The sequence below is a fragment of the Guyanagaster necrorhizus genome, assembly GCF_019112545.1.
Source record: "Guyanagaster necrorhizus MCA 3950 unplaced genomic scaffold BT62scaffold_2, whole genome shotgun sequence".
Classification (NCBI taxonomy): Eukaryota; Fungi; Basidiomycota; class Agaricomycetes; order Agaricales; family Physalacriaceae; genus Guyanagaster; species Guyanagaster necrorhizus.
In genome coordinates, this window is record NW_025064881.1 from 2,213,581 (window position 1) to 2,228,860 (window position 15,280).

The 15,280-nt window shown below is 48.7% G+C and overlaps 6 protein-coding genes across 6 annotated transcripts; 3 read left to right on the plus strand and 3 right to left on the minus strand.

The window, feature by feature from the left end:
• Positions 1 to 37: 37 nt before the first annotated feature.
• On the minus strand, positions 38 to 1,327 carry BT62DRAFT_881403 (pyrophosphatase-domain-containing protein; the record flags this gene model as incomplete). The annotated part of the gene is made up of 7 exons (XM_043182670.1): positions 38 to 75; positions 127 to 242; positions 290 to 454; positions 510 to 784; positions 843 to 1,096; positions 1,147 to 1,185; positions 1,243 to 1,327. The coding sequence occupies 7 exons, from the start codon at positions 1,325 to 1,327 to the stop codon at positions 38 to 40; spliced, it is 972 nt and encodes a 323-aa protein (XP_043045789.1).
• A 3-nt stretch (positions 1,328 to 1,330) lies between these two features.
• Positions 1,331 to 3,974, minus strand: BT62DRAFT_295679 (uncharacterized protein). The gene is made up of 5 exons (XM_043180395.1): positions 3,945 to 3,974; positions 3,027 to 3,900; positions 1,908 to 2,970; positions 1,405 to 1,851; positions 1,331 to 1,339 (listed from the first exon to the last, which is right to left on the minus strand). The coding sequence occupies exons 2-4, from the start codon at positions 3,896 to 3,898 to the stop codon at positions 1,561 to 1,563; spliced, it is 2,226 nt and encodes a 741-aa protein (XP_043045790.1). The 5' UTR covers positions 3,899 to 3,900; positions 3,945 to 3,974; the 3' UTR covers positions 1,331 to 1,339; positions 1,405 to 1,560.
• A 382-nt stretch (positions 3,975 to 4,356) lies between these two features.
• Positions 4,357 to 6,330, plus strand: BT62DRAFT_881117 (RabGAP/TBC; the record flags this gene model as incomplete). The annotated part of the gene is made up of 7 exons (XM_043182656.1): positions 4,357 to 4,966; positions 5,016 to 5,231; positions 5,294 to 5,637; positions 5,690 to 5,706; positions 5,759 to 5,796; positions 5,859 to 6,084; positions 6,150 to 6,330. 7 exons carry the CDS (start codon positions 4,357 to 4,359, stop codon positions 6,328 to 6,330), a joined length of 1,632 nt encoding a protein of 543 aa, XP_043045791.1.
• A 2,052-nt stretch (positions 6,331 to 8,382) lies between these two features.
• Positions 8,383 to 10,365, minus strand: BT62DRAFT_984204 (uncharacterized protein). Its single transcript, XM_043189837.1, has 8 exons — positions 10,061 to 10,365; positions 9,958 to 10,011; positions 9,874 to 9,893; positions 9,524 to 9,806; positions 9,256 to 9,473; positions 9,064 to 9,204; positions 8,754 to 9,013; positions 8,383 to 8,699 (listed from the first exon to the last, which is right to left on the minus strand). The coding sequence occupies exons 1-8, from the start codon at positions 10,353 to 10,355 to the stop codon at positions 8,537 to 8,539; spliced, it is 1,434 nt and encodes a 477-aa protein (XP_043045792.1). The 5' UTR covers positions 10,356 to 10,365; the 3' UTR covers positions 8,383 to 8,536.
• A 44-nt stretch (positions 10,366 to 10,409) lies between these two features.
• On the plus strand, positions 10,410 to 11,801 carry BT62DRAFT_296052 (uncharacterized protein). The gene is made up of 5 exons (XM_043180396.1): positions 10,410 to 10,699; positions 10,756 to 10,766; positions 10,822 to 11,053; positions 11,105 to 11,590; positions 11,653 to 11,801. Exons 1-5 carry the CDS (start codon positions 10,625 to 10,627, stop codon positions 11,734 to 11,736), a joined length of 888 nt encoding a protein of 295 aa, XP_043045793.1. The 5' UTR covers positions 10,410 to 10,624; the 3' UTR covers positions 11,737 to 11,801.
• A 1,026-nt stretch (positions 11,802 to 12,827) lies between these two features.
• On the plus strand, positions 12,828 to 15,081 carry BT62DRAFT_1071449 (uncharacterized protein). Its single transcript, XM_043178757.1, has 7 exons — positions 12,828 to 13,097; positions 13,158 to 13,298; positions 13,367 to 13,446; positions 13,516 to 13,838; positions 13,901 to 14,011; positions 14,065 to 14,258; positions 14,329 to 15,081. Exons 1-7 carry the CDS (start codon positions 12,922 to 12,924, stop codon positions 14,927 to 14,929), a joined length of 1,626 nt encoding a protein of 541 aa, XP_043045794.1. The 5' UTR covers positions 12,828 to 12,921; the 3' UTR covers positions 14,930 to 15,081.
• Positions 15,082 to 15,280: the final 199 nt, after the last annotated feature.

Consider the following 15,280-nt stretch of genomic DNA (forward strand, 5'->3'; position numbering starts at 1 on the left):
CCATACTCCAATATCCGCCGGTATTCCCCTGGGTGCTCTAAACCTGAGCAGAGGAAATGTAGAACCATTTGGAGACTGGAAAGCATGCGTTAAGGACGATATTTTTTTTTAGCAGACATTGCGAACACTTGCCAGACGGATCGATGGGAGCAGGAGCCTTCCTGGAGTCAGGGGGAATGCTGGTGTACGCGGGGTCATCTCGTCGGATGAATCCGGGGGAGTTCTGAATAGTGATGTTGCGGCTAACATGTGTCAGGAGATGAAAGACATAGGCAAGGGTAAATCCTACATGGAGAGATCATAAGTGGAGGTTTTGGCCGGGCTCTCCCCAGTAATGAGACGGCGCCAGGCTTCGTGGCACTCGTGGACAATTTCTGTAGCGTACTTCTTGTTCTTGGCTTCTCCGGAGAAGGCGAAGGTGTTTTCGGGTTTGCCATCAGGAATCTTGTAGATTCTATGCAAAACGATGTGAATATAACGAACATGATAGCGAAGAAGACGCGCCGTACCTGAACCACTCGTTGGTAGCTCTGATCAAGCCGGGCAGATGCCTTTCTACGTCCTCAATATCGTTCAACTTGGAAGCCAAGGGATCTTGGACGTCAACGACGATGACCTTCCAGTCGGTCTCCCCTTCATCCAAAAGAGCCATGATACCGAGAACCTTGACCTGCTTGACCTGGCCAACGTAGCCGACCTGCTCGCCAATCTCACAGACATCGAGAGGGTCATTGTCACCCTTGGCCTTGGTCTCTGCGTGGGTCTGCGAAGGATCTTCCCAGGTCTACGTGATCGAATTTGATGATCAGCGATGAAACGGTTGATGAGACGAGGACACTCACCTGGGGGAACGCACCGTAGTTCCAGATGTACCCGTGGTGGGGGAAACAGTTGCGCACGTAGCGCAGCTTACCCTTCTTGATGTCCTGCTTGATAGGATTGAAGGGCTCCTCCTTGGAGATCTCCATTTTGGCGTTGGTCCAGCGGGGAACCTCGACAATCATGTTGAAGATTCCCGAGTTCTGGTCCGCAAAGAGCGGGATATCATGGAAGGGTGAGACGACCGAACCATTCTGCTCGATGAATACGCGATGCTCTGGACCAGAACATTCAGGACTACCAGGAGGTCAGGAAATGGGTGCCTACCGAGCGTGTTCGGAGAACCGATGAGACGAGGAGTGTACTCTGCAATTGCAAGTGAATCTAAGGGAGAAAAGGCAGGAAAATGGGCAATGTACTCACGGGAAGTCATTCTTGGTGGAGGTTGGGAAGAAAGGAGTCTGAGTTGATGTGCAAGTCGTTCTGCCGTATTTGGCTTTGAGGCCATCCGTCGGAGATTCTAGGAGATTTTGGAATGTTCTTCAATGGCTGGTGCAATGTGCACATATTCCAAATACTACCCACCTCTCTATTAGTTATCGAAGAGAATGCCCGGAGTAACGAGCCATTAGGCCACATCTATCTTACCTCAGATAGCCGTTCAGACACGAGTAATGCCGCTGACTTCCACTTTTACTCCGCCCCATGCCCATGTCGGACGCACAAACAAATTTATCTAATCTACGCTAGACCACCTTGAACAAGAATATCCGTTTCCTTCTTCTCCTTTAGATGACAATTTGAGAAGCCATTATTGAAATCTAAACGGAGCAATAGCCTTTCAACGTGTCGTCGAACGTCCGCTGGTACACCTTCTGACCCCTTTGCCATCTTCGACACATTATAGCTGGTATAATTAGCAACACTCGCGTTCATGAGTATCGATTTTGATGTATCCATAGTCGTGAACGGCTGTTGCGACGTTGATAACGAGAGTTGATCATAGAACGAGCCCAATAAGCCATGAAACATCTGTGTTTCGTTTCAAGTCAGGCGTATGTACAAATCCCGTGGAACATGTACATTACCTCCTTGATCTCAAAAACAACTTGATGACGTTCCTTCACCATCGCACCAACCTCCTCCTCTCCTCCTTTCAAACTACCTTCGAATAAGAGCGCGGGAAGAATGTCGCCACCCCACCGCTCCACCTGGGCAACGAACCGTTCGCAGACTTCAAAAATGGGAAGAAGAATCGCAGTTAGTGAAGAGTTGGTAAGCAAGCACCCCGTCAATAACCGATCAAGATACATTGAATGGATAGCACGGAGACTCGTAAAGTCTAAAGTCTGGTTGACCGTACTAATCAAGCCGCCACTGCCTGACGGCGGTGGGCCTGACGCAGTCGCAAGAGAATGCATGGAGCTGGAGGAGTATGCCAATCCTCGATTACCCTCCTGTCCCAGCATTTTCTTCAAGCGGCCGTATTCCACGTCAATGACATCCATCATGAGATAACCCAGGAAAGTGTCCAAGAACCAGCCCATGTCACGAATAACTCCCCACCCACATCTTAGGAGCTCTGCCCTGGCCTTCAGGTCCTCGACGGTGCCGCCCTCTCCTAGACCTGTCCAACGTCGTCTCGCACGCTGGGAGTTTGATAAAGAGGTCCAGCACGTGTGTATTCGTGTATGAGTCTTTCTTAGAGAAGACAGATAGGCAAAAAGAGTCCCGTATGCAGCAAGATCGGATGCATGAAGAAATAAGTCTAGCGGCCAAGATACAATATAAGTCAGATCGAGAGGTGTGCCTAGCAGGCTGGAATTGAAGAGTGTAGGATCTATGGGGCCAGGGAAAACGTGTGTCGTTGATGACGAGGTCGGTTTTGGCAGAAGAGTAGTAGTAGTTCCTAGTGAAGGTAGTAGAGGTCGAAGAGGACCGGCAGGCATAGAGAATCTGAGGCGAGAAAGGGAGGGGTCATGTTGGGCGGTTGTTCCAAGTGATGCCCGTAACAAGGCAAGGTTCAGATCTTGTTCACGAATCATAGATACCGAGCCCGAATGCATGGTCAATCGAGAGATTTTCATACGTTCAACCTCTCGTATGAGGGATAAACTGAACTCTCCGTTGCGTAAGAGGAAGTAATTTGCTCTGTTGGCAAATTATATATTGAATGATATGGAATAGAAGAGAAGGAAAGGACACACAAAGAATCGACGGCATCATCAACGTCTTTACGGGTCAAAACATTCAGCCACAGCCACTCGCTAACATTTGTCCTAATTTGCGCTATAACAATGTCAAAGGCATGACGATCTTCCGGAAATACTTGTTCAAGAAGAGACGTATGCTCTTGTGCCAAGTGTCGAGGGAGCTGCTTCCGCCACTTGGCGGTTTTCACGGTTGCTATGGCGCGTCCGATATACGCAATGGATTCCCGTGACTGGGGCGAAACACATGCCGGCACGGATCCGTCTAGAAGGACATAAGAATCTGACGTGAGAGGATCCACAGCAGCGAGGGACCCATGAACAATGAATCCAGTCAGTTGTGTTCTCCAAACACTTTGCACTGCAAGAGACAGACGAGACAGAATACTGGCTATCCTACTGACTCCTGTCTTCGATCGCTTCAGGAGTAGGTCGATAAGCGGTCCTGGTTTCCAATGCGATATCGCCTCGATTTCATCCATCAATGAAAGCAAGGCAGCGAAAGGCGCGTCCCACTCGGAGAAAATAGCACGAACGGAGGATAATGGCACAAACGATCCACTAGCGACCAAATTTGCGTCGCGCTTGAGGACCTTTTCTTCTGTAGAGATGACAAGGTTCTCGTACTCGTCTTTAAGTACGCGGCTGAGTGTCGCGCAAAGGGCACATATGTAACGGGATGGCGATTGGGAGAGGGTAAGGCATGATTTCTTCAACTTCCGATACCGAAACGAGGTTTGGCCCAGAGATTCGAGGCACTGTTGCTCGCCTGGGTGAAGAAGAGGGAGAAAAGTTGGGTGTAGCTTGTGGTCTACAGGAAACAAGGAAGACTCGTGTCCTGCAAGGACGAGAAATACTTCTGCAATCATAGCTAAAAGATCTTCAGCGCACAGAAAACGGAAAGAGAAAGCTCACCTCCTCGTAGTTCTTGGCAAAACGCGCTCGTCACATTGTCACGATCCCGGATAATTCGGTCATCAATTCCGAAGCGCCGTGGCTGTGCCCCATCCCAGTCCTATGTCGTGAACGCCGCCACAACACATACAGGATGGACCATACAAAGCACCCTGCCGTCCTCGACGTCCCGGCCTTTGACCTCGATGATGCCTTCTCAGACGGTGACGACGTTGACGTTGCTTTTGAATTCTCCCCAGAAGCAATTAGAGAAGAAATGGTCCGAACCAGGTCTAATGGAGATTTCATCGAGGACGAGGACGGGGAACCACAAGGTGTATCCCATGGAATCTTCCACACGTCCGTATCTACTCTTGATATGGATGGCACCGGCGCCCCTCCATCTTCAGTCCTGTCCACATCGTCTCCTTCGATGTCTCCGGATAGTTCTCCTCAGTTTGTGTCGATATCGCTGTCACGCTCGACCTCTGGCGCCGAGGTTAACGATTACAGAGAGACATGTGAAGAGGCGCCTGAACAAGAAGAGGTGGTGGCCGAAGATGAGACGTCAACTTATCCAAATGTCCAGATAGATGTGTCCCAGCCCCCTTCTCACAGAGTGACGCTTTCTATCGACTCTACTCACTCTCGTGCTTCCACTGAAATTCAAACACTTCATTTCGATTCTCATTCTCCCCCCCCTTCTTCTGACCGGTCACCACCTTATTCCGCTGCGTCTGCGCAGTCGCTGCCTGTATCGGTGCTGGAGCGAGGCGGTGTACTTTCGACATCCACCTCATCATCGTCGGTTTCCACACCCGGTACCCCTGTTGCATCATACTCGTTGCCTAACACTCAGCCTCCCCATCTTGCACTGCCCCAGACATCAAATGGCCATAGACAGACTCGCTCCCCCGGACCTAGCGTATTGGAAAAGATCATGAGCAAGACAAGGCCGTCATTTTTGCCTCCAAAAAGCCGCCAGGAAGACAAGAAGCATATGTCAGATTGGCAGTCTATGATGAAGCAAAGTCGCGCCGCAGGTAAGAAAGAAATGTCAATGAATAACATTATTTTAATAATTTCTGCTAGCTGAAAAGCGTAGAAAGGCCCTTGAAGAACGTCGGAATGTTCGCGATAGGAAGATAGATGAATCTATACATCTATGGGAAAAAGATATCATACCAGATTGGCGAGTTGTCAACAAAAATCCTGCTCTTCGAAGGATGTGGTGGCGAGGTATACCTTCAAAACTGCGCGCGTCCATGTGGGAACACGCCGTTGGCAACCCCCTGGCATTAAGTAAAGGTGATCTAACTAAATCTCACAATTGATTTACGTCTCTCTGACGGATTGCATATGTAAAATAGACAACTACCGTGTATGCCTATCGCGCTCTAAAAGGGCTCTCACCAGTGGGACTTTTCCTCAAGCGACCCTCGAGCTCATAGAAAAAGATATTTCTACTACGCTTCCCGCGCTTCATATTTTCCATCATGAAAAGGGCCCCATGTATACCGATTTGAAGGACATGCTTTTTGCCTGGGTTGTCTCGCGAACAGATGAAGGATTGGGATATACCCTAGGTGCGGCGAGAATTGCTGCGATGCTTTTGATCAACGTACCTCTCCCGCAGGCCTTCGTGGTCATGCGTAATCTATTAGAGCGTCATTGTATGCGAAGCTTTTTCGGGGGAGACGGCGCTAGAGAAGATGTGAGTGGTTTCTACACCGTGAGTGAACCATTCGTGCTAACAATTGAACCAGATCGAGGCCTATTATAGGTATATAGTAACATCTGCTCCCCTGTTTTATGCCTTTGACATCACAACGCAGAATATTCGATACCTTACTTGCGGATGGAATGCCGAAAAGTATAATGCTTCATTCTCTAATTCACCCGATATTCTGGACTGATAAATTCATGGATTTCAAGTTTACTTTAACTTTAAACAACATCAAATATCCCCGGCATCGTATCTCCCCGACTGGCTCATACCGCTGTTTCTCGACCACCTACCGTTCGAATCTTGCGCTCGTGTATGGGACGTATTGATTCTCGAGGGAGACTCTTTTCTCTACCGGGCCGCCTTGGGCATTCTGGCTGTCCTTGAACCAAGGTTGTTCTTTCCTGATAAAAAGGAGCTTTTGGAACTTCTAAAGTATGGAACCTTTTTTTCAGGCTAAACGAACAAGTGATCAACTTGATTTTCTTTTTTCATGATAGGGGAGAAAACAGAGCTGCGATTGACGTAGCTACGCGGGAGGGTCAGAGACTTGATGGAGGAAAGTATGAAATATACGGGGTAAATGAAGAAACCCTTTGGGACCGGATTGACAGCATGGATGATTGGTGGAAGGAGAGTACGTGGACTCGGCTGATACAACGTGAACTACCAGATTTGTGATTGGTCCTTGTAATTGTACCTATTTTCGTTAATATTGTACTATACATAGACGTGGCGATCGAGCTATGTAAGGCCTGCTGAGGTTCGGAGTCGTTAAACATAAGCGAATGCTTTTATCCCACAATCTGGAAGCAGACCGGGCAATACGGGCATGCCAAAAAAGAAAACTCACTATCAAGTATCCGAAGAACCGGGTTATTGAACTTTTAGCCTCTTTCGCAGCGCGATGGAGTGTCCTGAACCTGAGGGCCTTACTTTTTTGTTTTATAAGTAAAAGTTTATATGCAATAGCTACTAAACGTCATTCTGAAACTCTTGAAATGGTTTTTTTTTTTTTCGATTCTGCGTGTTATTAACAGTCACAAGTACGCTAACTGCTAAGACGCGATGGGGGGACTGGTGTCCCTCCATTCATGTATCTGATTTCCTCTGATGTGTCAATGTGGAATGTGGAGCATAGTAATTCTGAAATGAGTAAGGATTCAAACGAACGTCATTATCTGGGATTAACTTCCCCAACAGATTTAAATAGCGTTGAGCATATCCTTATCTGCGAGGTCTATACTTCACGCTTAGAAGCAGCACGCCGGCCCTACAGGGATCTCGACGCAGGTGTATTTAACCCAGTATAGTTACAACATCAAGCTTCATTCCTGCATGCGTGACCGTGTCTAAGACCATGAAAGTAGTGGCACTCAAAAAAGTGGGCGACCAAAAGTTGATACCGTCGTGTCCTGTCTTTTGACTTGGAGTGTCGACTGCGATCATACCCTACAGGGTCGTCGTAAATATTCGTCTTTCGAGGCCACTGTGATAGCTGTCGATGCCAACAGGCTTTGCTATTGATTACTACGTGTTTCAAGCGGTCATCGATTCAACGCGGAAATGTCCGAGAAATAGTTGCAAACCGAACTTACGAGGAAGAGTACCTTTGATAAGCAAGACGTGATGCTTTCTTGTCATGATGAATGACCCACGATAAGAGCAACAGGGTCCCTAGCCTCCAAATGGGCGCTTCTGTTGCTGATAGCCAAGAATAGACTACTATACCTCGAGTTTCATCACAATTGAACACGCTGGGGGACGACGCCCTGTTTGGAAGTAGTGAATACGAAAGCTTTAATTGAATTGACCCGTAAGCCGTACTCTCCGGAGAAAAAGTCGTAAGCTGCCCCCTAGGATGCGGCGAATGTGTGGTGGAATTGTACAAATCGATTCGATCCCATCCAGTCTGATACAAGACCGTTATCAAAGCATGGGAAAACCACACGATGTGTATACATACACCTAGATCATGGCCTGTCTCTCGTAATCATCTTGGTTCATGCAGGGTGCAAGATCGACGAGAGACAAGGCGGCTTTGCAAAGTGAACGGTGGTGATAGGGAGTTGGACTGGATACAATATCCTTGACGTTTCCAGCCGTTAGCTGAGTGGCAATAACAGTGACATTGAAAAAGGACGACAAATTAATCAAAAAATTCGTGGTGGCGATAAACGGAGGGGATTTGGGATGTTCAAAAATTCTGATTACCATAAGCAAGCCGCTCTTCTACCTGTCGAAATGTCGTTGCAAGGCCATTCAATGTCCACCTTTTGACGCTGGGGAAGACAAACTGAAGGACTAGTATCGAAGCGAGCCCGACGTAGGCCCACGATGGTCGAAGCAGAGTAATAGGATCGTCAATCGGTTATGCAGGTGTATAACCTTGCGCCTCTTGAGGTCCTCAAACTCCCCCGACCCTTCAATAGCAGAGATAAGCCAGTAACCGCATAGATGCCGCCACCAAGTACAAAGGTTCATGCAGACCACAATACGTTCCCTGTATGATGTCCAAGATAACCAGGGTATCCCAGTTCTCTGGCTATTAGGGTCGTCGAAGGATGAGATGGAACTGATGGAACAGGTCACAGTAACAATTTTGATTTTCGGGACCGGGTAATCGGGCCGACATCACGGGGCTTGCCGAAGAGAACGCGACGTCGTTTCAACTTTGTGATCCTTTCAACCATCATGACACCATTTGACCTCAAGTGCTTCTCCAGATCGCCGGTGTAGAACGCCGAAGCAAATGATTCCTGTTCGTACATTATTCTATGGTTCAAAATATTTTACATTGATGCAGATATCAGCGAACGATGTACCACCAAACGTCCAGTCCATGCCAAATGAATGAAAATATTAAATAATGTTAGTCCGTTAGTCCCTAGTGGTCATCCGCGCCCGGATGCCCCCACTTTACAGTTCTCGTTACGCCATTCTGCCATGTCTCAACTCGCCGACGAGCGAGGAGTGACATTGTGGACATTTCCGTGCCAACGAACCCTACTCCGCCAGATTGTATAGCCGCATCAATGAGGACCGGGTACCTATTGTGGCAATGAGCATGTCAACGAGCGTGTTCATCAATGAAATGCACTTACCAGTCTCCAAGCAGCTCCTTGGTGCGAGAATGATCTGGAGCGAACCAACCCTGTTCTGCAACCTCCTGCCACCAACTCGCGTTTCTCTCATCACTTGTCATCACGACATATTTGACGTCAAGCCCTTTTGTTGCCAACAATTCGTCTTTGACTTCCCGTACCCGTCGAGCAATGACGGGAATAGGTGCAAAACAATCTGTTAGTGGCATGTCCCCGCAATAGCGATCAAAGTCGTAATGGCGGACGTGGACGCCGATGTACTGTTTAGGCGTTAGCTAGCCAGAAGAGTTCTAGCAGGGAGAGATCATACCGGAGGGGTAGGTTCGTCGTCTCCAAGACCGATGGCCCGATTTGTATACACATTCGCCAGGCGCTCTAGAGAAGGAACCCAATGCATATACTGCGCGACGAAGCGCCATGCAGGACTGAAATCGGCTTCGAACTCGTTTGGCTATGGCAATTCTCAGCTCGGCAGTATTTCTTTGACGGTATTTTTACTCACCTGTTGCGCGCAGACGTAATATAAATAGTCGTAACAAAGCATCTGCTCATCAGGTGGTAATGAGACGTTCGTGGCAGGCGAGGGTAGTGGCGTCACAAGGTTTGCATTTCTAGTTTCGGGGTAGGCGAATCTCGCTAATGTCCAAAAGGTCGTGGAATAGTCATGTTCAAAGTCTTGATACAGCTTGATCCAGGCAGGCATTTTGGTATATGAGATATCTGCATATTGTGGTCAGTATAAGCAGGCCAACAGCAAGGTCTCTGCCTACCTAGCCCAAGATGGTATAGAACGGGGCTTCCACGCGGGTGTGCTTCTTGATACTGAGAAGATTCCCAAACATTCCAGCAACCTAGGTTGTCGAGTTGGTTACTGGCCGGATCTTTGACGTCTCGCCACTCGATGATCGGCTTGTTTATAGCATTCCGAAGGCGCGGAACATCAAAGACATCACCGAACGCAATGGGGGGCACGGAACCACCAATGTGCGATGGCGTGAACATTGGAATGACGGGTACTCGGTCGGTGATTATTCCCAGATAGATTAAATTGACCTGAAAAAAAAAACAGACAAGGTGAGTCCATATTGATGGAAATTTGGGGGGGGAGAGATCGACGAACATAAGTCATCACGTCATTCGCTGTGTATGATGTTAGTCGTCAGTCGTCAGTCGTCCGTCTTGGCTTGTTAGCGAAATAACTCACTCCAACCGGCAGAGATCCAAGACGTGATGTACTGCACGTCGGGGCGAAGGTTATCTGGATAACATTAACGAAGCCGTGATGGTGGGGACGAGGCTGAACTTGCCTCTGAAGTGCTCAGTGGGTGCCCCTAGCACATAATTCGAAGGATCAAGGACATCAGAATTCCCTGTGCGCAAGTTGGTGGAATCGTCATGGCTGGGTTCTGCAGCTCGACTGGCAGTGGGGGATGACGTCCAGAAGGAAAAGGAAACAAGAGCGATGAAGGAAAGAAAAGTGAGGGAAATGGCGGCATTGATGTAGGCGCGGCGGCGGGACTTGGCGGCAACGCGGTACACGGTGTCGAGGGAGTCATCTGAGACGGGGGACTGTGAACGGGCGCGGGTATATTTGGCACTCATAGGAGGAGAGGGGGGGGGAAGGAGGACGACATCATCGGGGGGAGGATAATAAATGCAAGTGCGCCACGGGTCGAAATGCGAACCACTCTGTCACAATCCGTGAGCAGTTCGCTCGACTGGATTGTCGCCGAGGTACATCAGGGCGATCGAGATCCCAGATCCCATCTCACTGCCCCAGGCTCGGCACAGATGCCGCTGCTCTCTTCAAACATAAAAAGTCTGTTCGCCGCCTTCAAGTCGTTTCCCGCAGTGTCCTCCACTCCCCAGCCATGGTCTCCCTTCCCAATGCCAGCAGCCTCAAGGTTGCAGCCGTCGTCGGCTTTTACATGTCCGCAGCTCTAGTGGTAGGTCTTATTCCTCCTCCCCAATTTACAATTACTGAATCTGTATCCCGTTCTAGATGGTCTTTGTGTATGTCCTTGATGGCGTAATATTTTTCAATGTTACTGAATTCGATTTTTTAAAGCAACAAAGCCGTGCTGAATACCTCACCCGATCTGCCTTTGCTCTTTTTGTTTATCCAGCTACTCATCGCGGTCGCATTACTCCATATCTCTGCTCTTGCATCCACCAAGATTCAGCTACCAAAGATAGATCCAACCGTTGCCAAAAAGCTAATTCCAGTTGTCTCGATAAACATCATTGGTCTTGTCTTCAATACGTTGTGCTTGCGAGATGTAGAGGCATCGTTTTTCCAGGTAACACTCCCAAGTGTCATTTGTCATGTCAGAAGCTAACTGTCAGTGTAGATTGCACGGGGACTGCAACTTCCCTTGACTATTCTCGTTTCATCAGTAAACACTCGCTCAACTCCATCAAGGAAAGTGATGGGTGCTGCCGTGATCGTGACCTGTGGTTTCTTTCTGGGTGTTGCCCCCTCCAAGTCCGTTCCTGTAATGGCTGCTCCGTCCCTGATCTCCCTCTGTTACGGCTTCCTCTCCTCCCTGTTTATCGCATTCCACGCTGTTCTTATCAAGAGTTCCTTGCCTCATTGCAATAATTCCACGATCGAACTGGCCTGGTGGACAAATGCAGGGTCAGCAGTTATGCTCTTCCCGTTTGTCATCCTAAAAGGCGAGCCATGGCGCCTTGAAGAGCTGATCCAAAGCAGCGAATGGACCGGAAACGTGTTTATGTGGGGGTGTTTGGTAACCGGCCTATTCGGGTTCTTGCTGTGTGTCGCTGGTCTGCTCAGCATCAAAGTTACGAGCCCTATCACGCATATGTTCTCAAGTGTAAGTCCCGCCGGGGTATTCGGGTATTGCTATGCAAATAATGAGTCCTGATGCAACTGCAGGCCGCTCGCTCGGTGCTGCAAACACTCCTTGGAGTCTGGATCTTCAACGACCTTCTGACTGTGTACGCTATATTTTTTCTCTGATGGACCTTGATATCTTTAATAGTGATGCTCTCTCTAGTAACCGTGCCTCATCTATTCTCGTCATTCTCGGCGGAACGATGTATGTGATTGATTGATATCGTTCACGCCTTCTCCCATCCTCCGAGCTCAACTATTTTGAACAGGTTCTATACATGGGTGAAATCCAGTGAATCGGCACCGCGTCCGGCACCGCCGCCGTCCCAATCGCAGCGTCAAGATGTTGATCTTGAGACGCTGGAACGCGGGGATGGAACGCCGAAGGATGACGAAGAGAGCATTGTACTGTGGCAGGTACCTGAGAAGGAGGAAAAAACATCTTCATGACAACTTGAACGACAATGTAGATAGCAAGTAGCACAGGCAAGTATATCCCAACTTTTTGCTTGTGATCAGAGGCGAGGCGCTCCTTGGGGAAATCAGACAAGTGCAAATCCCAATTGGCAACTCCGAGTCTTGGATCCCATCACTGGGACCTTTAGTGAGTGACGCTAGTTCCGGGCATCGTATGTGGCGAATTTGTAAATGATTATGAACTAACTTGCGTTAACAAGCGCGCTCTTCTTCAACAGTTTCAGGCCGTCCAAAGTCCTCGAAGAAGGTGGTAGCTGCCGTTATGCGGGCAGTTGTAATTCATAGATATATCTGCAGGCTAGTAACTTATTGTTTTCTGTAGCAAGATCAGATGTCGATACTTCCGCTTCCTGATTAAGCTTTCTGATCGTGCAGCTATGCATCGTCGTAGCTGACTAAGAAACTCGATCTTTCAAAACCCAATCAATTTCAACCGGCCAGCCCAGCTGAAATCCTGCGAGCTCTTCGCAGCATCTTTGCTACAAATTAAACGGTATCGTATGACACTTTAATGAATTTTGGCAATGATTCGTAAGTATCTACTGTCAAGTTGATAACGCCGGTATTCATATTTTTGGCCCCAGACTAGAGTTGGAATATTACGGGAAAGATGCCTCATTCGTTGCGATACGAACGAACCAGTTCTTGATGCACGTGTGGAGGCCGTGACTGGGTCCTGACCGCCGGTTCCATACTATTATTTGATGCAACCCGCTCAATTGCCTACTGCATGATGGGTGGCCCCGTTCAATTGCCCGCAGAGATGCCATCTCTGCACCCGCAAACTTATTCATTTATATTAACACTTCGCGGGCTTGCTTCTCCGTTTGCTGCATGGCCACCTACACACAACATCTCCCTTCCCCAGCTCTCTCAGAGGTATCTGCCCATTCCGGCCAAGCGTTTCTGCCTGTCCAACCATCCCCGCCTGCATGTCACTATGAGCGCCGACTGGGAGACACAGAGGCGTCGTACTTTCTTCCCTCACGCGAGAGCGGTGTCAACGACATGTTCGTTCTGTAGTTGGGTCTCTTCAGGCCGTTTGCTGACCCTAGGGCCCCTTGAACTAGGTATCTGCACCTGGGCTTCAGTGCACCCACTCGATATGTTCGCTGTTCGAGAGTGAGACTGGTCTGGGCCATTCTTCGTGTGAGACATCCCCTTCTCGCCTCAAAGGTGCAGATGCACGACTATGAAGATATTCGATTTCTGTACGTTTCCCATTCTGTACCTTATGCCCAAAAAAAAAAAAAAAAAGATTTAGTCAACTTACATCCAGGTACACCTCCCCGGCGTCAGTCGAGGAAGCTGTCCATGATGCGGATCGCAACCTAGAATCTCGCAACTCAGTTAAAGATGGTGAGTTTCTTTGCTGTCTTCCCCATTCGATGATCGCCTCGAGGCTTACTATTGTTCGTTCCCCCTTAGAATTGATTGATTCCTATTTGAACGGCCCTCGCACTTTGTCCACGGATCGTCTGTCCTATCTGATTATATCTTCCGCTGATGAGGGATCCTCGCTTCCCAGTCCTCCGCCTACGCCCATTCCATCTACTACGGCGCCTCATGGTACAAAAGCAAGTCTGAATCATGACATTCTCATCTGCGCAACCCATTTCCTGGGTGACGGCATGGCCCTACATCAATTCGCCAACGACTTGTTCAGTCTCCTGGGAAGCTCAAAGGACGAGAAAGATCTCGAGGAGATCCTCAGAAACGAGTGGGAGACCAGGTGCAACAAAGTTGATGATGTCAGTGTACCTAGTTTGGCTCCACTTTTCTTTCTTCTGATTCCTTCTGATTGATATTTTAGGAATCCACTCTACCATCGTCCCTGGAGGATAGGCTTCCCACGGGCTCCACTGGACGGTTTTACCGTGCAGCCTGTCGGGTTGATTTCCAACGGTGCCAGGATAAATTAATCGTAAGCCTCTTCAGCTCAAAGCTCGGTCTGTTACCTCACGTCAATTAATTAAGGGCGGGCATACATTTCCTCGCAGGTCTGGCCAGCTTCGGCGGACCATTGTCCCAACCATCTCCATTGATGCAGAAAGAACGAAGAAAATGCTCAAGGCATGCAAAGCACACGGGGTTTCAATATCTAGTGCATACTTCGCTCTTTGTAATATTGCATGGGCGAGGACCACGGATTCCAAGTGGCAAGTTCCCTCGTAAGTGTATATTCAATATGAATCTTTGGGCCGAGGAAATTCCTCGGACTCTGATATCAGAGTTCCTCAGGATGATGTACTCTGCTCTCAACCTCCGCCCTAATCTCATTGCCAACAAGGCGCTGAACGATTCGTACTGGTATCTCGCTATCGGATACTTCAATGTCGTCCTACCTTCCTTCTTCCCAAAGACCGGCGACGTTTCTAGAACATTCTGGCATCGCGCTCGTTCAGCAAAGGAACAGAGCACCTTGGCTGCTAAAAGCCCCATGCTCATTTCTAGAAGCCGTGAGATGGCTCGTGAGCGAGGTGCTCGGGCACGAGTCTGGGGAAAGGAAGACGATGAGAAGACACGAGGCGTTTGGGTACCCCCACCCCCCAAACCAGCAGTCCAAGAACCTGCCCGCGCGCCATCTGCGGTACTTATTGGGTTGTCTTTACTTGGAAATCTTGATGGGATCTACAGGCATGCAAATTTCGGGGACGTGAAGATGCATACGTTGACGACGGGGTCTCGTCAACGCGCTGGGGGGATGCTCTTATTTGGGTATACATTTGTTGGAAAGCTCTGGGTCAGCTTGGGGTACGACGAGAATGGATTTGAGAAGGAGACCGTGGACAAGTTTTGGAACAATTTGCTACAGAGCACGGATGAATTCTTGGACGTGTGACGCTATTATTATTATTTGCATATTATTCATTATCGGACTAGTGCTAGTCAATTTGCATAGGTTTCTTACGCAGTTGCATTCAGCACGCACCTATTTATTTGTGAGATCGAAAGCTGTACTTTGAAACGTCGCGTGCATGCAGGTTATGCACTATTTCAATTTTAATTAAGGTCACCACCGCAGCAAGTATCCACAAACGGTGACATGTGGCCGAAATAGTTTGAACTTGAATTGGTTCATATTTTGAGCTTCACTTGTGCCCAAGTGCACCTTCCCACACTTCCGAGCCGTCACAGTTTGCTATGCGTGTCTCGGTCCGTTTCAAGCCATCTTGTAATCTCGTCCACCCGC